The following is a 20,898-nucleotide window of genomic DNA, read 5'->3' as shown; positions in this document are numbered from 1 at the left end:
AGATTTTATTCCCCTCCCTAGCCCAGTGGCAGGTAGCAAGTCTAGTGTAAGCTTTGAGACAGCCCATGTAACTCAAACGCACCGTCCATTTGTTCCTGCCTTGGAGGCCAGCATTCAACGATGCTGCAACATTATTGAACAGAGCACCTGAGCCCATTTATAGGTAAAGAGTGCTGGAAAGCACTCAGCAGGTCAGGGCAGCATCTGTGGAGAGAGAAACAAACAGAGTTGACGTTTCAGGTCGATGTCCTTTCGTCAGAACTGCATTCCGATGCTGCAGCATCAGTGAATGCTGGCCTCAAAGGTGGGAACCGATGGATGTTGCAGTTCTGATGAAAGGTGATTGACCTGAAACGTTAGCTCTGTTCCTCTCTCCACAGGTGCCACCCTGACCTGCTGAGTGTTTTCCAGCATTTTCTGTTTTTATTTCAGATTTCCAGCACCCGTGGTATTTTTTGCTCCCATCATATGTAGTTCCCCACCTTGAGCACTTTCTGCTGCAGCTGCTGCTGCTGTTGTTGCAGAAACCTTCAATAGATTACATGAGCAGCCTTCCTCATCCTATACTTGAGCTAACCCTGTGCATCCAGAGTGCATTCCGCTCAAACTTCAAAGGGTCATTTTCCGACTTCACACTGTGGGGCTCATTTTGACTTCCGGGTCCGACCGGCGGAGGCGCACAGATGGCGAAGTAACCCCCCATCCCCTGTGATTTTGAGGCTCCGACCTCATTTACATTTGCCAGGCGAGCTACAGGGCACCAAACTGGTGTCCCGGCGCAGTCCGCCAGATTTGGCAAAAGAAAACAGGCCGGCGATGCCGCCAGGAAGATAAGTCGAGGGCGGGGGGGGGGGGAAGTGCGGTTTGGGTCATGACCGCGGAGGGTGGGTCCCAGGGAGGCAGCCGTCCCGGGTTATTTCTATGTACCCCGGACGTGCACTCCTGCTCCTCCGAGGCCCACAATCGTAATTCAAGACTTATCTTTGGCCTGGCCTCTTCTCTCCCATCGCCCGTGGAACTGTTCAAAGTCTGCGCTGCACCGCGCAGGCTCTGACCAGTTCCCACCTGAAATGGCAAGCGGGGTCCCGTTTACGTCATGGGACCCCCAATCTCCATATTAAAAGGGGCCTAGCTCCTGAAACAGGCGGGTGCTTTGGGCACCCAGAGGTAGGCCCCTTTCAAAATGGCGCCGGTTGCATCACCAGTTTTAACGGGGCATTAAGGCTAAGACCCCATTCTGAGAGCGTTAAACTCAGGAGACGGCACTCAAAATCGACCCCACTGTTCCCTCAAGTGTAACGCTCTGGGCACCCAGAGGTAGGCCCCTTTTAAAGTGGCACCGGCTGCATCACCGGAGTTAATAGGATGCTAAGTTACCAACCCCATTCTGAGGGTGTTAACCGCCGGTAGTGCACATCGGGAATTGCTGCAGGTGATTTTCCGACCGCCAGCTGCCAGTTGCTGAAGTTGGAAAATGGCCCCTGGTATTTATGATCAGCTAAAGGGATCGAGCAGTTTGCTGCAAAAATCCTGCATCAGCGCTTAGTCCAACAACCATTCAGGTAATAAATTCAGGTACACCAGGTGTTTTCCACTGCATCACTCTCATTACACTGAGAGGATAAAGAACGGTTGTCTGCTGCAAGGATATAAAACACTGAAGGGGGTGGCAATAATGTCATAAAACTAGATCAAAGCTTTTGAGTTGTTCACAAATGTCATTCCCGCCCCCTGATAATGCACCTCAGCCTTGAATGTTATATTCTTAATCTGTGAAACAATGCTTCTTCTTATTGCTGAACTTTGATGTTCATGTTTTGCTATTTAATTTATATCTTTCGTTACCACTGCATCGTGACCCTAAGATTTTGTGTCTACACGCGTGATGGGGAGGGATATTTACAATATTGGCCCAGATTTTCCTCGGGCTTCTTGCTGACCGTAAACAAACACGTTTCCCCACAGCTGCTATTTTCCATCGCCCACATTTGAAACACACTGCCACCATTCAGTTGCTTTAACGCTCTTCCCAAAACTTCCCGTTTACATATTGATTGATGCTCAGAGCACCCATTACAATATAGCAATCAGAATATTGCACGCTTGAGCTGAATTTTCCTCCCCTTATTGAAACTTTCACCTTTTTAACAAGGTTTATTATTTTGAACCCACCCGGTTGGGTTCATCTGTCCTGGCTCTTGTGGTTTTCACATGGCACATTGTAGAATAGGCAGCCTGGGTTGATACATCACAGTTTATTCAAAGTGTCTTCGCACAGCTGCAGAACCAGGCACAATGTGTGGACGTTAGAAAGAATAGAAAGAACAGAAATGATCCTGATAATTTAAAATCGATTCATCTGCTAAAAATTGAATTATCAAATTAAGCAAGGTAAACAATACAGCATAGTGGGAATTTAGTGCTAAAATTTGAATTATCAGGTAATTTGAATGAAGGGAAGTAGACTGTAAGTAGTAGTAGCACTGTCTATAATGCAAACTCACATATAAAGCACACTTTCCCCGTCTCCTGGGATATATTCACCCGTGTTTGGAGCCTGATCCAAATGTAAAATGGTATACATTGTAGGCAAAGAAAAATCATGCTACTGTACTACGTTATGCGAATCCTGCTTCTGTTCCTTGCCTATTGGATCTGTTGGCCTAGTATTTCTGGCATGTTGTGCTGTTAACAATTTGCATCTGCTCACATTCATGCTCTGCAATGGCACTCTTCACATTGAGCAAGGTATTTTACGTAAGACAGCTCAGCATTTCGTGAGGAACCACTGAGTGGCAAAACTGGGAGGAAGCTACCTGCAGGCATAAAATCCATCAATAAATAAACACACCGTGGGACTTGCAGAAGTGATGTCAGAAACCGCAGGAGATTCAGTAAAAGGCTGTAAAGAGGCTGCAGTACTTTTCGATTGGTTCACTACAGAATACGGCTCAAAAGGGACATTTGCACTCGTTCTTCTTACTGCACTGTACTGTACTGAGGAAGTGCTGCACTGTCAGATGAGACGTTAAACCAAGGCTCCATCTACCCTCTCAGGTGGGCATAAAAGATCTCATGGCACTAGAATCATAGAAGAGTCATAGAATCATACAGCACAGAAGGAGGCCATTCAGCCCATCTTGTCTGTGCCAGCTGAAAAAGAGCTATCCAGCCTAATCCCACTTTCCAGCTCTTGGTCCGTAGCCTTGTAGGTTACGGCACTTCAAGTGCATATCCAAGTACTTTTTAAATGTGATGAGTGTTTCTGCCTCTACCATCCTTTCAGGCAGTGAGTTCCAAACCCCCACCACCCTCTGGGTGAAAATATTTCTCCTCAACTCCCCTCTAATCCTTCCACCAATTACTTTAAATCCATGCCCCCTGGGTGTTGACCTCTCTATAGAATCATTCGAAGAAGAGCAGGGGAGTTTTCCCCGGTGTCCTGGATAATATTTATCCCTCAACCAACATCAATAAAACAGATTATCTGGTCGTTATCACATTGCTGTTTGTAGGACCTTTTTCGGCTGGCACAGACAAGATGGACCGATTGGCCTCCTTCTGTGCTGTGCGCATTTTTGGCTGCCGCATTTCCTACATAACAACAGTAACTACACTTGAAAAGTACTTCATTGGCTGTAAAGCGCTTTGAGGTGTCCTGAGGTCATGAAAGGCGCTATATAAATGCAACTCTTTCTGTTGCATCTATGACATTAATCTGCATATTCTAAAAGATGTATTAATAGGAATAGATACATGAACTGGCACCAGAAAGAACATGGCCGTGAAACCTACCGGAGTTGTTGCAAAAACGCAAATAGGTTCACTCCTGTCCTTCAGGGAAAGGAAGCCACTGTGCAATCCCAGTCTGGCCTACATATGACTGTAGTCCACACTATGTCCACTGAAGCAGCCTTGCAAGCCATTCAGTTGTACAAGTATTCTCTAAGAAGGCGGCCAAGCACCACTTTCTCGGGGCAATAAATGCTGTCCTGCCAACGTCGCCCACACCCCGAGAACAAATTAAACACACAAAATGCTGGAACTTTCTCCCTGAAGCTAAAAAGCTGTCTCCGTCCTCCAGGAGTCAGACAGGCATGAAAATTAATAATTTACAGGTGTTGGATGTCAGAATATTTCATTTGAAAGCAGTTCTGCTTTTATGGTTTGGTACCTAATAATTAAATGAGATAAATAACAGTATTAGCAGCAAGCCAATTAGGATTAGAAGGGATAATCTCTTCCCTTGGCGAAGGCGGGCTGCAGTTAGTCGTCTCCTGCTCCCTAACAATAGTGCAACCATTGTTAATCACTGTCAGCAAACCGTACGTGATGTGCTGGGCCATTCTGAGCCCCTCCATTTTTTGCAGCGACAATCAGCACATTCAATAGGTAAAGCCAGTTCAGGGACCCGATTTAATCTCATGCTTGAGGCGCCAAATTGACTATTGTCATTGAATCCTCGCAGAGGAAACAGCAATGACACATAGAATCATAGAATGATATGGAGGCCATTTGGCCCAACGTGCCTGTGCTGGCTCTTTGAAAGAGCTATCCAATTGGTCCCACTTCCCTGCTCTTTCCCCATAGACCTGCAAATTTTTCCCCTTCAAGTATTTATCCAATTCCCTTTTGAAAGTTATTATTGAATCTGCTTCCACCGCCCTTTCAGGCAGCGCGTTGCAGATCATAACAACTCGCTGTGTAACACTTTTTTCCCTCGTGTCGCCTGTCATAGTATCAGGCTTTATAACAGTAGGCACTGAGTTCCAGCAAAAGATTTCACAGTATCATAGAATCATAGACGGTTGCAGCACGGAAGGAGGCCATTCGGCCCATCGAGTCCGCGCCGGCTCTATGCAAGAGCAATCCAGCTAGTCCCACTGCCCCGCCCAATCCCTGTAGCCATGCAAATCTTTTCGTTTCAAGTACTTATCCAGTTCCCTTTTGAAGGTCATGGTTGAACTTGCCTCCACCACTCCCTCGGGCAGTGCATTCCAGATCCGAACCACTCGCTGTGTAAAAAAGTTTCCCCTCATATCACCTTTGGTTCTTTTGCCGAACACCTTAAATCTATGTCCTCTGGTTCTTGACCTTTCCGCTAATGGGAACAATTTCTCTCTATCCACTCTGTCTAGACCCTTCATGATTTTGAACACCTCTATCAAATCTCCTCTCAACCTTCTCTGTTCCAAGGAGAACAACCCCAGCCTCTCCAGTCTATCCACGTAATTTAAGTCCCTCATCCCTGGAATCATTCTCGTAAATCTCCTCTGCACCCTCTCTAAGGCCTTCACGTCCTTCCTAAAGTGCGGTGCCCAGAACTGGACACAATAGTCCAGTTGTGGCCGAACCAGTGTTTTATAAAGGTTCATCATGACTTCCTTGCTTTTGTACTCTATGCCTCTATTTATAAAGCCCAGGACCCCATATGCTTTTTTAACCACTTTCTCAACCTGCCCTGCCACCTTCAACGATTTATGCACAAACACCCCCAGATCCCTCTGTTCCTCCACCCCTTTTAGAATTGTACCCTCCAGTTTATATTGCCTCTCCTCATCTTTCTGACCAAAATGCATCACCTTGCATTTTTCCACGTTAAACTTCATCTGCCACATATCCACCCATGCCACCAGAGTGTCTTTATCCTCTTGAAGTCGAACGCTATCCTCCTCACTGTTCACTACCCTTCCAAGTTTTGTGTCAGCCGCAAATTTTGAAATTGTGCCCTGTACTCCCAATTCCAAGTCATTAATATATATCAAGAAAAGCAGCGGTCCCAGCACCGACACCACTGTACACCTCCCTCCAGTCTGAAAAACAACCGTTCACCACTACCCTCTGTTTCCTGTCCCTTAGCCAATTCTGTATCCATGTTGCTTTTGTCCCCTTTATTCCATGGGCCGCAATCTTAATAGCAAACCTACCATATGGCACTTTATCAAACGCTTTTTGAAAATCCATATACACCACATCAGCTGCATTGCCCTCATCCACCCTCTCTGTTACCTCATCAAAAAACTCTATCAAGTTGGTTAAACACGATTTGCCTTTTACAAATCTGCGCTGGCTTTCCCTATTCAATCCACTCTCGTTCAAGAGACTGTTAATTCTGTCCCAGATTATCGTTTGCAAAAGTTTCCCCATCACTGAGGTTAAACAGACTGGCCTATAGTTGGAACACTATTTTGGAGCATAGGTTCCTCCCAGATCCAACTGCGTGGCAAAAGGGTCTTAAACCCTGCAGGTCACTGCAGAGCAGCCATAAATCAGCCGTTCTACTTATTTCTTTATTGTCGTGCTCATTGCAGATAAATGGTGACCCGGAACGTCACATAATTGACAAAATCTTCAATAAATAACATTGACAACACGTCTTTCCCTTTACAAAACTATTGAACTGCTGAGAGGCAGCAAATAATGTTGCACCTGAGGATATTGCATTTGTAAAAACACAATTGTAAAATCTATTTAATCATTCCACTCCTTTGTTCCCACCTTGTCCCTGTTCTTTTGCTGATCCGCCACAGCAGGAAGCAGTGATGTCCGCATCCTAACTTGTACCAAGTCCTGTTCACCCAACACTCCTGTGCTCGCTGACCTACATTGGCTCCCAGTCCGGGAACACCTCCATTATAAAATTCTCAACCTTGTTTTCAAATCCCTCCATGGCCTTGCCCCCTCCCTATCTCTGTAACCTCCTCCAACCCTCCGAGATCTCTGCACTCTTCCAATCCTTGCCTCTTGCGCATTCCTGATTTTAATCGCTCCACCACTGGCGGCCGTGCCTTCAGCTGCCTCGGCCCAAAGCTCTGGAATTCCCACCCTAAACCTCTCCGCCTCTCTATCTCTCTCTTCTCCTTTAAGTCGCTTCTTAAAACCTACCTCTTTGACCAAGCTTTTGGCCCCCTGTCCTAATGTCTCCTTATGTGGTTCGGCGTCAAATTTTGTTTGATAATCTCTCCTGTGAAGCACCTTGGGACGTTTTACTACGGTAAAGGCGCTGTATAAATGCAAGTTGTTGTTGATGCTCCTTAATTCAAAGCTGTGTCATTTGCGAGGGCTGAAGGTTCTAACGTTGGTGATTCTGCAGCTCGCAACATTCAGAATTTGCTTGCAAATTTTTTTTAAAAAGATGTACAGCCTCCTCTTTTGTGTTATTTCCTTAATTTCTGTTTGTCTCCCTGCATCATTGACACTCTGTGGTCCTGTCTTCCTGCACCATTCACATCCTGTGCCCCCATCTCTGCTTCCCCCACACCCTTTGCCCCTCTCTCCTAGGACCATCCACACCTTGTGCCCCCATCTCCCTGCACTGTACACACCATGTCCCCTCTCTCCCTTCACCATCCACACCCTGTACCCCCTGTCTTCCAACCACCACGCACCCTGTACCCCCGTCTTCCAACTCGCACACACCCTGTGCCCCCGTCTTCCTACCCCCACACACTCTGTACCCACTGTCATCCAACCCCCACACACCCTGTAGCCACTGTCTTCCAACCCGCACACACCTTGTACCCACTGTCTTCCAACCCGCACACACCCTGAGCCCCGTCTTCCAACCCCCACACACCCTTTGCCCCCTGTCTTCCAACCACCACGCACCCTGTACCCCCGTCTTCCAACTCGCACACACCCTGTACCCACTGTCTTCCTACCCCCACACAACCTGTACCCACTGTCATCCAACCCCCACACACTCTGTAGCCACTGTCTTCCAACCCCCACCCACCCTGTACCCACTGTCTTCCAACCCCCACACACCCTGTACTCCCTTATCTTCCAACCCCCACACAACCTGTACCCACTGTCTTCCAACCCCCACACACCCTGTACTCCCTTATCTTCCAACCCCCACCCACCCTGTACTCCCTTATCTTCCAACCCCCACACACCCTGTACTCCCTTATCTTCCAACCCCCACACACCCTGTACTCCCTTATCTTCCAACCCCCACACACCCTGTACTCCCTTATCTTCCAACCCCCACCCACCCTGTACCCACTGTCTTCCAACCCCCACACACCCTGTACTCCCTTATCTTCCAACCCCCACACACCCTGTACTCCCTTATCTTCCAACCCCCACACACCCTGTTCTCCCTTATCTTCCAACCCCCATACACTCTGTACTTCCCGTCTTCCAACCCGCACACACTCTGTACTCCCTGTCTTCCATCCTGCACACACACTGTATCCCCTGTCTTCCAACCCCCACACACCCTGTATCCCCTGTCTTCCAACCCCCACACACCCTGTATCCCCTGTCTTCCTGCACCACACACCCTGTATCCCCTGTCTTCCTGCACCACACACCCTGTATCCCCTGTCATCCTGCACTACACACCCTGAAATCCCTATCTTCCTGCACCACACACCCAGTACCCCCGTCTTCCTGCACCACACACCCAGTACCCCCGTCTTCCTGCACCACACACCCAGTACCCCCTGTCTTCCTGCACCACACACCCTGTACCCCCTGTCTTCCTGCACCACACACCCTGTACCCCCTGTCTTCCTGCACCACACACCCTGTATCCCCTGTCTTCCTGCACCACACACCCTGTATCCCCTGTCTTCCTGCACCACACACCCTGTATCCCCTGTCTTCCTGCACCACACACCCTGTATCCCCTGTCATCCTGCACTACACACCCTGAAATCCCTATCTTCCTGCACCACACACCCAGTACCCCCGTCTTCCTGCACCACACACCCAGTACCCCCGTCTTCCTGCACCACACACCCAGTACCCCCTGTCTTCCTGCACCACACACCCTGTACCCCCTGTCTTCCTGCACCACACACCCTGTACCCCCTGTCTTCCTGCACCACACACCCTGTACCCCCTGTCTTCCTGCACCACACACCCTGTACCCCCTGTCTTCCTGCACCACACACCCTGTACCCCCTGTCTTCCTGCACCACACACCCAGTACCCCCGTCTTCCTGCACCACACACCCAGTACCCCCTGTCTTCCTGCACCACACACCCTGTACCCCCTGTCTTCCTGCACCACACACCCAGTACCCCCTGTCTTCCTGCACCACACACCCTGTACCCCCTGTCTTCCTGCACCACACACCCAGTACCCCCGTCTTCCTGCACCACACACCCAGTACCCCCTGTCTTCCTGCACCACACACCCTGTACCCCCTGTCTTCCTGCACCACACACCCAGTACCCCCGTCTTCCTGCACCACACACCCTGTACCCCCTGTCTTCCTGCACCACGCACAATCTGTGCCCTCAAGAAAGGGAACCTGCTTTCTGACCTCCCCTTGTGCCACACTGAATCCCCGCTCCTTCCAAGTCTCCCGGTGAGAAACAACTGGCTTGTACCAAAGGTAGGGGAGTCTTTTCCCAAAGGTAGGGGAGTCTATAACGAGGGGGCATAGATTTAAGGTGAGAGGGGAGAGATACAAAAGGGTCCAGAGGGGCAATTTTTTCACTCAAAGGGTGGTGAGTGTCTGGAACGAGCTGCCAGAGGCAGTAGTAGAGGCGGGTACAATTTTGTCTTTTAAAAAGCATTTGGACAGTTACATGGGTAAGATGGGTATAGAGGGATATGGGCCAAGTGCAGGCAATTGGGACTAGCTTAGTGGTATAAACTGGGCGACATGGACATGTTGGGCCGAAGGGCCTGTTTCCATGTTGTAAACTTCTATGATTCTATGATTCTATACTCAGTGGCAGGGCAAGGATGGAAGATCTGAGTGGACTTTTAAAGGATAAAATTCACTCAGCCATTAGCATCCCCCTCCCTCCACCTCATTCATCTACCCTGCTCCATTCACACTCCCGCCAGTTGTGGCCAAAGTGACCAAATGTGCAAGATGATTGATTGCTGTGCACATCAGAGAATGAGACACGCAAATAAAAATTGATTCTCAAAAAGGCAAATTAAAAAAACGATTGATTAATTCTGGTGAGCAGGTACGTGAGTATTTTACGAATATATCTATGCACGTGAGTTGACTCAGGTCCTGTCAGATGAAAATACTACAGCTTTGAAATCTGCACTTTTTAACTATAAATGAAGTATACAGTTATCACGTACCTGGAGTTCTTGGGTTTCATGAATATTGATGAATTATAAAACATATTACATTTTTGCAACTAATTTCAAGGCAACTTTCTATAATACTGCTAGCTGATCAGGGTTGTGTTCGTCTATTAATTAGCCAATAAATCATAAAATATAAAGCCCAGTATAATGTTCAGCATTTTGACAATCAGAAATAAGCAGATAGATAGATAGATGAGGCTGATTCAGGAAATCATGACTAAATCTCATGTGGATGAATGCACCTTGACAGGGAACATTACAGAATTTATGGCCAGCTGCTGAATATTCATTAGTTCTTTGCATTAATTGTTTTTTTTGCTATTTCCTTGACTTGCATGTTCCTGATGCACATATTTTGCATCTGTGGTTTAACACATCAGTGTTCCATATTGTTATAAACTAATATGACACTTGACAGTCGAAGGCACTATACTGGATCAGTGTGTTACTGTGCAGTATAACACTGTGCTGGATCAGTGTGTTACTGTGCAGTATAACACTGTGCTGGATCAGTGTGTTACTGTGCAGTATAACACTGTGCTGGATCAGTGTGTTACTGTGCAGTATAACACTGTGCTGGATCAGTGTGTTACTGTGCAGTATAACATTGTGCTGGATCAGTGTGTTACTGTGCAGTATAACATTGTGCTGGATCAGTGTGTTACTGTGCAGTGTAACAATGTGCTGGATCAGCGTGTTACTGTGCAGTGTGACACTGTGCTGGATCAGTGTGTTACTGTGCAGTATAACAATGTGCTGGATCAGTGTGTTACTGTGCAGTGTAACACTGTGCTGGATCAGTGTGTTACTGTGCAGTATAACACTGTGCTGGATCAGTGTGTTACTGTGCAGTGTAACACTGTGCTGGATCAGTGTGTTACTGTGCAGTATAACACTGTGCTGAATCAGTGTGTTACTGTGCAGTATAACACTGTGCTGGATCAGTGTGTTACTGTGCAGTGTAACACTGTGCTGGATCAGTGTGTTACCGTGCAGTGTAACACTGTGCTGGATCAGTGTGTTACCGTGCAGTGTAACACTGTGCTGGATCAGTGTGTTACCGTGCAGTATAACAATGTGCTGGATCAGTATGTTACTGTGCAGTGTAACACTGTGCTGGATCAGTGTGTTACCGTGCAGTATAACAATGTGCTGGATCAGTGTGTTACTGTGCAGTGTAACACTGTGCTGGATCAGTGTGTTACCGTGCAGTGTAACACTGTGCTGGATCAGTGTGTTACCGTGCAGTGTAACACTGTGCTGGATCAGTGTGTTACCGTGCAGTGTAACACTGTGCTGGATCAGTGTGTTACCGTGCAGTGTAACACTGTGCTGGATCAGTGTGTTACTGTGCAGTATAACACTGTGCTGGATCAGTGTGTTACTGTGCAGTGTAACACTGTGCTGGATCAGTGTGTTACCGCGCAGTATAACACTGTGCTGGATCAGTGTGTTACCGTGCAGTGTAACACTGTGCTGGATCAGTGTGTTACCGTGCAGTATAACAATGTGCTGGATCAGTGTGTTACTGTGCAGTATAACACTGTGCTGGATCAGTGTGTTACTGTGCAGTGTAACACTGTGCTGGATCAGTGTGTTACTGCGCAGTATAACAATGTGCTGGATCAGTATGTTACTGTGCAGGAGAACACTGTGCTGGATCGGTGTATTACTGTGCAGTGTAACACTGTGACACTGTGCTGGTGCGTTACTATGCAGTGTGACACTGTGCTGGATCAGTGTATTCTCATAATAAGGGATCCTCTGGGGAAGAGTGATCATAATATGATAGATTTTCACATTGAGTTTGTGAGTGACGCACTTAAGTCCGAAACTAGAGTCTTAAACTTTAAAAAAGCCAATTACATAGGTATGAGGGGCGAGTTGGCTTAGGTAGATTGGGAAATTAGATTAAAAGATATGATAGTGGAAAAGCAATGGCAAACATTAGAGAAATATTTCATAATTCTCAACAAATATACACTCCATCCGTGGCTAACTAAAAAGTTAAGGATAGTATTAGATTAAAAGAAGAGACTTATAATGTTGCCAAGAGTAGTAAGCTTGAGGATTGGGAGAGTTTTCGAAACTAGCAAAGGCTGACCAAACAATTGATAAAGAGGGAGAGAATAGAATATCAGAGTAAACTAGCAAGAGTTATAAAAACAGATTGTAAGACCTTCTACAAGTATGTAAAAAGGAAGAGAAAGTAAACGTGGGTCCCTTAGAGGCTGAGGCAGGAGAAATTATAATGGAGAATAAGGAAATGGCAAAGATGTTCAACAAATATTTTGTATCTGTCTTCACAGTAGAAGACACAAAAAACATGCCAGAAATGGTGGGGAACCAAGGGTCTAATGAGAGTGAGGAACTTAAAATAATTAATATGAGTAAAGAAAAAGTACGGGAGAAATTAATGGCACTAAAAGCTGACAAATCCCCTGGACCTGATGGCCTCCATCCTAGGGTTTTAAAAGAGATGGCTGCAGAGATGGCTGCATTGGTTGTGATCTTCCAAAATTCCCGAGATTCTAGAACGGTCCCAGTGGATTGGAAGGTAGCAAATGTAACACCGTTATTCAAGAAAGAAGAGAGAGAGAAAACAGGGAACTACAGGCCAGTTAGCCTGACATCAGTCATCGGGAAAATGCTGGAATCCATTATTAAGGACATGGTAACAGGGCACTTAGAAAATAATAATATGATTAGGCTGAGTCAACATGAATTTATGAAAAGGAAATCATTTTTGACAAACCTATTAGAGTTTTTTAAGGATGTAACTAGCAGGGTAGACAAGAGGGAACCGGTGGATGTAGTATATTTGGATTTTCAAAAGGCATTCAATAAGGTGCAAATGAAAGGTTGTTACACAAGATAAGGGCTGATGGGGTTGGGAGTAAGATATCAGCATGGATAGAGGATTGGTTAATGGACAGAAAACAGAGAGTAGGAATAAACAGGTCATTTTCAGGTTGGCAGGCTGTTACTAGTGGTGTGCCGCAAGGATCAGTGCTAGGGCCTCAGCTATTTCCAATCTATGTTAATGATTTAGATGAAAGGACTGAGTGTAATGTATCCAAGTTGGTTGACAATACAAAGTTAGGTGGAAAAGTAAGCTGTGAGGAGGACACAAAGAATCTGCAAAGGGACATAGACAGATTAAGTGAGTGAGCAAGAAGGTGGCAGATGGAGAATAATGTGGGGAAATGTGAGGTTATTCACTTTGGTAGGAAGAATAGAAAAACAGAATATTTTTTAAATGTTGAGGAACTGTTAAATGTTGGTGTTCAGAGGAATTTGGGTGTCCTTGTACGTGAAACACAGAAAGTTAACATGCAGCTTCAGCAAGCAATAAGGAAGGCAAATGGTATGTTGGCTTTTATTGCAAGGGTTTTTTTTCTCATTCATGGGATGTGGGTGTCGCTGGCGAGGCCAGCATTTATTGCCCATCCCTAATTGCCCTTAAGAAGGTGGTGGTGAGCCACCTTCTTGAACCACTGCAGTCCGTGTGGTGAAGGTTCTCCCACAGTGCTGTTAGGAAGGGAGTTCCAGGATTTTGGCCCAGCAACAATGAAGGAACGGTGATATATTTCCAAGTCGGGATGGTGTGTGACTTAGAGGGGAACGTGCAGGTGATGTTGTTCCCATGTGCCTGCTGCTCTCATCCTTCCAGGTGATAGAGGTCACGGGTTTGGGAGGTGCTGTCGAAGAAGCCTTGGCGAGTTGCTGCAGTGCATCCTGTGGATGGTACACACTGCAGCCACTGTGCGCCGGTGGTGAAGGGAGTGAATGTTTAGGGTGGTGGATGGCGTGCCAATCAAGCGGGCTGCTTTGTCCTGGATGGTGTCGAGCTTCTTGAGTGTTGTTGGAGCTGCACTCATCCAGGCAAGTGGAGAGTATTCCATCACACTCCTGACTTGTGCCTTGTAGATGGTGGAAAGGCTTTGGGGAGTCAGGAGGTGAGTCACTCACTGCAGAATACCCAGCCTCTGACCTGCCCTTGTAGCCACAGTATTTATATGGCTGGTCCAGTTAAGTTTCTGGTCGATGGTGACCCCCAGGATGTTGATGGTGGGGGATTCGGCCATGGTAATGCCGTTGAATGTCAAGGGGAGGTGGTTAGACTCTCTCTTGTTGGAGATGGTCATTGCCTGGCACTTGTCTGGCCTGAGTACAAGTACAGGAGTACAAGAGTAAGGAAGTCTTGCTACAATTGTACAGGGCTTTAGTGAGACCTCACCTGGAGTACTGCTTACAGTTTTGGTCTCCTTACCTAAGGAAGGATATACTTGCCTTAGAGGCGGTGCAACGAAGGTTCACTAGATTGATTCCTGGGATGAGAGGGTTGACCTGTGAGGAGAGATTGAGTAGAATGGGCCTATATTCTCTGGAGTTTAGAAGAATGAGAGGTGATCTCATTGAAACATAAGATTCTGAGAGTAGATGCTGAGAGGCTGTTTCCTCTGGCTGGAGAGTCTAGAATTAGGGGGCATAGTCTCAGGATAAGGGGTCAGCCAATTAGGACTGAGATGAGGAGAAATTTCTTCACTCAGAGGGTTGTGAATCTTTGGAATTCTCTACCCCAGAGGGCTGTGGATGCTGGATGCTCAGTCATTGAGTATATTCAAGGCTGAGATCGATAGATTTTTGGACTCTAAGGGAATCAAGGGATATGGAGATCGGGCGAGAAAATGGAGTTGAGGTCAAAGGTCTTACTGAACGGTGGAGCAAGCTCGAAGGGCTGTGTGGCCTACTCCTGCTCCTATTTCCTCTGTTCTTATGTGCTGTGCAGTGTAACATTGTGCTGGATCAGTGTCACTGTGCAGTGTACAATGTAACATATCATTCTTAATAAATCTCATGCTGTACATTGTTGCATATAAAAGGTGCAACATACCTTTGAGAAGCAAACTCTTACAGTCCAGGCCATAGAGACAGTTTTGCACTTGATTTATGTGGGCGAGTTGTGAATGAGAGAGGACACCTCTCCAAACTGTAAGGTTCAGTGTGGGCCCTATAACTGTACATTGGAATGGAATTTGAGAAGGCAATGTGTTAGATGTGCTCGACAGCAGGAACAACTGTGCAGTGATTTTTTTTTTAACAAAGCACATTACCAAGTGCTATTGCCGCCTTGTAGTAATATAGTTAACTGCATGCCTTAACAGCGTGGTGACATAAAATAGTGATACTGGGCGATTTTTATTGAAGTGATTGAGTTAGGACGTGGGGATTGTGCTCATACAAAGAACAAATAAGGTGTCAAGGGACGCTCGTTTGCTCCTAAGAGATGGAAATTTGCACCTTGCGTTAGGACACATGTGGGTTACATGTAACACCACACAGCCCTTTACCATCAGCTGAACATCCTTTAGCATCAGGACACTGCCCAGAAGATTACAGCAGCCGGCAAACTTGCAACTCAAATGTTCTTAGTTGGTTAAGAGCTAGGCCCCTGACTGAGAAATCCACAGCTCAAGCCATTAGGCTACACCAACAAGCTGATGGGAGCTTTTTAGGAAAGCATCATGTGAGAAGCAAAGAAGCAAGTTACACCAAACACAGATATTTTGCTCTGTTCACCAATTTTAGCAAAAATGTCCATATCAATACCAAGTAGGAACACGATAGTAATATAATATAAAGCTAAATGAGAGGAAAATACATCCTACTTTTTTTTTAAATGGCATCAACTTCATGGAAAAATATTTATTATTTGTTTATAAGCATGTGATGCAGTGATGTGAATCTCATTGAAATGCATCACTTTGTGACGACCAATTCATGTTGTGGGAATAAAAATTATACATGACCTTTCTGTCAACCCCATAAAATTGCCACACAAAATGTTTCATGAAGATCATGCCCCTTCAAGTGGATTACACTTCACCATAAATAAATCTTTTGTTCGTACTGGAGTTCATTGAGGGCCGCTCTGCATCAACTATTTTTATCCATATTTTCAACATGGTGTGTTCCAAGTAAATTATGGCATTGTGCTGTGGTTTACCATCTCCCACCCAGCTGACCTTTGTCACGACTCCAGTACAATGCTGTATCCTGTTTAATACTTCTGTTTGGAGCACAGGGTCGATTAACCACTTCACTGCAGCCACTAGGGTTCGTGAAATAATCGTATTGCACCTCAAAAACCTTCTACCTTAGTTTCCTTCTGCTCTTCTTTGCTGCTAATTTACTCCCATTTCTCTCCTGAAGGAGCCAGCTCCTTTGGTAGTCACAGTTCAGCAGGCACCCCAGTTTATGGGGCTAACGGAGAGCAGCATTGCCTTCTACTCCACAGCTGAAGATAACGCACAGTGTCATTCGGAATACAGGTGATAACTGTTGGGAATTACAGTACAGGCAACACAAACTGCACAGTTCCCCCTCTGCTGCTCTGCCAGTTGGGTTATGTGTATCTATGAATGCTGCCCATCATCCTTCCATTGCTCCTTCTCTTCCTCGTTCAAGATAACTATGGATGAGCAAGGCCATTTGGTTTGCCGTGAATCAAGTGTTGGGTGCCCTTATGGCACTCTTCATTCCTGAATCTAACTCACGACTGTCGACAGGGTGCAGAGGTCACCACGGCTGACCCTGACCCTGACCGTGATCCCATCCGCACCCGACGTCTGCATGCGCATTTGCAATATGGGAACCCCGGCTGATTTTTGTTTCTCTTCCCTCCCTGGGACTGTTCTGATCTGTTATGATTCAGCTTCAACCTGCTAAACCATCCGCTAAGCCCAGAAATGTTTCAAATTACAAGCAAAATTTCACATCGAAAAGTCTAATCAAAAATGCTTTCAAAGGCTTGTTATTGATAGTTCAAGGATGCCCACTCCAGAGCACATTTAGAGACTCATTGTTGTAATATGTTGACAGTTTGAAATCCATATTTTCAATTTGTAACTTTGAAACATTATGTTTTGAATTTAAAATGGCCCCATTCTTCCCCCATCCGCAGCCTCCTTCAGAGCTGTAACGTACAATGATACATCCCCTCAATCAGCAGTGCTGTCACTGCAGCTGTTACAGTGAGTTCCCAGGAGCTGGCATAGGAATTAAAACCCACTTCGTCTAACCCCATCTCTTCTGTCCCCAGCCATTTTCTCCTCTCTACAACAGACAACAAGGATGAGACTGCAATGAAAGGCCAGCAATATTCACTTGAGGCTGGAATCAGATTCCACTGTTCCCACCCAGAGGTTGAGCAATCTAATTTCATAGGTACCGAACTCCTGTTTGAATAATTTCAATGTTTCAATTACCATTCTGTCCCTACACATTCCAATACCTTCAAAGGAGCTGTTATCTCTGCAAAAAGGGATGGTGAGGCAGTCACAGTTCCTGTAATAGCCAGGAGCACATTATCCAAAAGTTCTCTTCCTGCACCACCACATTCGCCAACTGCATTCTTAAGTTTTTCACTCCTGTTTTATTTTTGGCTTCGACTTGTATTAAGTTTAGATTATAAATAACGGTGCATAGGGTCAATGCCTTCTACTCCGTTTACAAGCAAGTATTTTGCAAGAGATGGCAGTGCCTCTTTAATTACACTGATCAATCAACAATCTAAAATAGGCGCTGAAACTGTGGGGAGTAACAATATACCAAAAACAGCTGGCTATGTGTTTATCAAAACAGGAACAAGAAACATAGTGGAAATGAGTGCACTCAAATACAGATGTCTCAGGAGCAGAGGATGTTCATATATCTGGAATGGCTCATATTTTGAGCTTTTACAATGGTGACCAACAACTTCAGATTCCTCCCTCCCCCTATTTTCTCTTGAAGAAGTGGAGAAAACCGGGGTTCAGTTGTGCAGGCGTCGATAGCACTCTGAGACCTGGTAATTCTTCATGTAGTGAGCCTTAACAGTGAGTGTCAGCAACCTGTTCGATGATGGAGGGGAGGGGGTGGGAATGTTCATCCAATTGGGTCATGACCCGTTACCCATGCACATACTCTATTCCAGCAGGGGCGACTAGATTGTGATCAGGAGCGTCTGCGACTCTGGCTGATTTTGTACTCCCTCGCCAGGTTGCCGAACTAATTGCTGTGGTCTCAACATTGGGTAAAGAGTGGCACAGCAGCTGGTAGTATAACTCAGATCTGCAAGCCACACATCGCTTTATGGAGGTACCACTCTGAGGCGTTTGCCTCGGAGTCAGAAGGTCGTGGGTTCAGGCCCCACTTCAGTGACTTGAGCACAAAATCCAGGCTGACACTTCAGTGCGGTACTGAGGCAGTGCTGCACTGTCAGAGGTGCCGTCTTTCAGGTGAGATGTTAAACCGAGGCCCGTCTGCCCTCTCAAGTGGACGTAAAAGCTCCCATGGCACTATTCATATAAGAGCAGAGGAGTTCTCCCGGTGTCCTGGCCAATATTTATCCCTCAACCAATATCACTAAAAAATATAAATATCTGCTCATTATCTCATTGCTGTTTATAGGACTTGGCTGTGCACAAATTGGCTATTGCGTTTATCTGCATTACAATAATAACTACAATTTAAGAGTACTTCATTGGCTGTGAAGCACTTTGCGACATCCTAAGGATGTGAAAGGCACTATAGAAATGCAAGTTCTTTTTTATGGTGGCACAATCCAGGATATTTTCATTTCACTGAATGTACTGTAGCTGAGGTCTGGGTCAGCTGATCTTAGCTAGGGCAGTGGCAGGCTGTTGCAATTGGCTTCAGGCTCTGGAAACCAGCTAGGGATATTACTCCTGATTGCTATCCAGCAACCCCTGCCGGAAGTGTTTGTGCCCGAACATAGGTTGAAAACATGGTTCACCTCAACTCTGATGAACATTGGGTGAAAATCTGGCTCAGTTCAGCTCTGATGCCCCCTCACCCCCACCGTTAAAAAGTCTGTATTAAGGCTCGGACTTGGATAATTGCGGACTTTAGCAAGATCCTTGGGGGCTCCCAGTGCCTGTGAAATTGTACCTAAGTGAGAGCTCCTTCAAGAGAGGAAGGGGTGGGCGAAACAGTGGAGCAGAAAGTTTAAAAAACAAAGAGAGGAAACAGATTGAACAGAAAGTTTCAGAAAAACTTCACATCCCCCTGATTTTAGATCCCTCTGTGCTCATCTCTGGCAATGCAGCTCTTCAGCTGGTAAGGTTAACTCTCACTTGGACTTGCCCTCCCTACCTCCTGAGAACACACCTGGCCTCCATTTGGTCTCCTTTCAGGGTTCGGCTGGGAGCAAGATATGTGTGTGTGAAGATAACAGAACCCCGAGCCTGCTTTCTAACACACGGTGCAGTGTGTGGTGCACCAATGTGTGGCCAAACCATGTTGAGAACCTCCAGAAATATTGATAGACGTGTATTGTTAATGTCTTTACCAACTGTCATCCCATCAAAGAGTGTGTAACTGTGCCTTGTGATCAAGATCTAGGATCAAGATGTTGGGTCAGGGAGTTGGGGGGAGGAAGGGGAAGGGGTCTGGGACCTTGTATGGCTGGGGGTTGGAATGTCTGTGAATGTGAGCATGCACCTGCAGCTCGCCCCGCTGGTACTTCAGCTATTCAAATACAGGGTCTGGAGCATGTCTTCCTCGTCTCAAGTGTATCTTGGATCAACACTATTGGCGCCGAGACTGGGGACTAGGCCCTGGCTGGAACGCCCTTGGGATCTGAAGAAGTTGAATTTGGGATTTGGATTTAGTACAGTATTAGCAGGCAAGACTTGAGCATTTTAAGAGTAATCCAAATTCAGACTTTGACTTCCATCAAGGCCAGATCCATCAACCACCCTTTAGATAATAAAATCTCTCAAATAAAAACAGAAAACTCAAAGGCTTTGGCACATCCCAAACACAGCAATCACCACTTGCTGATGTCTGTTTGATTCCTCTCCAAGCACGTGGGAGCAGCTCACAAAGAAATTATTCATTTCAAAATATTTAAACGTGATCTGAATATTCCAAACTTGTTGCCATGCCTCAGTTGAAAACAATCAACATGCAGTGAGAGGTGACAATGATTTTTTTTAAATACAAGCATAAAAATGAAAAGCACATAACATCCTGATTCATGCATTTAAATAATTGCAATCGACTAAGATATCTGCAGTGTGAAAAGCTCCCTGCCTTAATTTTTTGGGAAGCAGAATTTTGAACATCATTTTGAAAATACTGCACTTTTTCCTGAATACTACACACTGCATTAGTCCTCAATATTCCTGTGACTTTCCAGATCTGACTTTCCAGATCATCCTTTTTGACAATCCACTCGATGATGATCCACAGAAATGCTGAAAAATGTGCTGGTAGATCATGACAAAATAAAAGTGATCAAAGGTTTTGCCAGAAAGGGCTCTTCTATTGAAAAATAGCTGCTTCTGTAGCTGTGCTACTTTGATGCTAGTGCAGCGATAGAATTAAAATAGATGTGATCGTTTCTGTTGTAAACTAATGAGGAAACAGCAGCACAGGGCGTGTTATTCAAATGTCCACGTTGAATTCAGCATGTTACTTATGCCTGATCTCAAACGGTTAAACCACAAGCACACTGCAGCCAATAGCAGCTGGCATTCTGTCAAGTTATATTACAATAACACGGCTTTTCCCTTTCTTCCTACTTGCCCCAGCTCCATAAACAGGACATGTGACTCTTTTGCCTTACCTGGTTTATCGGTCCCTGGCTGATCTCTGTGTTTTCTGCCCAATTCACCTGGAGCAATTTCTGACGAGCCCCGTACAGGTGTATCAGCTTCAGGTGTCTCGAAATTCGCTTCTGAGTCAGAACTGTAAAGGAGGTGGGGGGGGGGGAGGAAAAAAATGAAGAATTTCTCCTTTTGAAATCGAGTTTGATT

At 45.9% G+C, this 20,898-nt stretch overlaps 1 protein-coding gene across 4 annotated transcripts in view; it reads right to left on the bottom strand.

The window, feature by feature from the left end:
- tacc1 (transforming, acidic coiled-coil containing protein 1) overlaps positions 1–20,898 on the bottom strand; it is a 145,282-nt gene that overhangs the window by 70,818 nt on the left and 53,566 nt on the right. For all 4 annotated transcript variants that reach the window (XM_068001195.1, XM_068001199.1, XM_068001196.1 and 1 more), the window contains one exon: positions 20,709–20,830. In XM_068001195.1, coding sequence (XP_067857296.1) covers positions 20,709–20,830 — 122 coding nt within the window. The remainder of the gene's footprint in view (positions 1–20,708; positions 20,831–20,898) is intronic.

The sequence above is a fragment of the Heptranchias perlo genome, chromosome 20, assembly GCF_035084215.1.
Source record: "Heptranchias perlo isolate sHepPer1 chromosome 20, sHepPer1.hap1, whole genome shotgun sequence".
In the NCBI taxonomy this organism is placed as follows: domain Eukaryota; kingdom Metazoa; phylum Chordata; class Chondrichthyes; order Hexanchiformes; family Hexanchidae; genus Heptranchias; species Heptranchias perlo.
The sequence above is the reverse complement of the archived record's forward strand: the minus strand, read 5'-3'. Positions and strand labels throughout refer to the sequence as shown.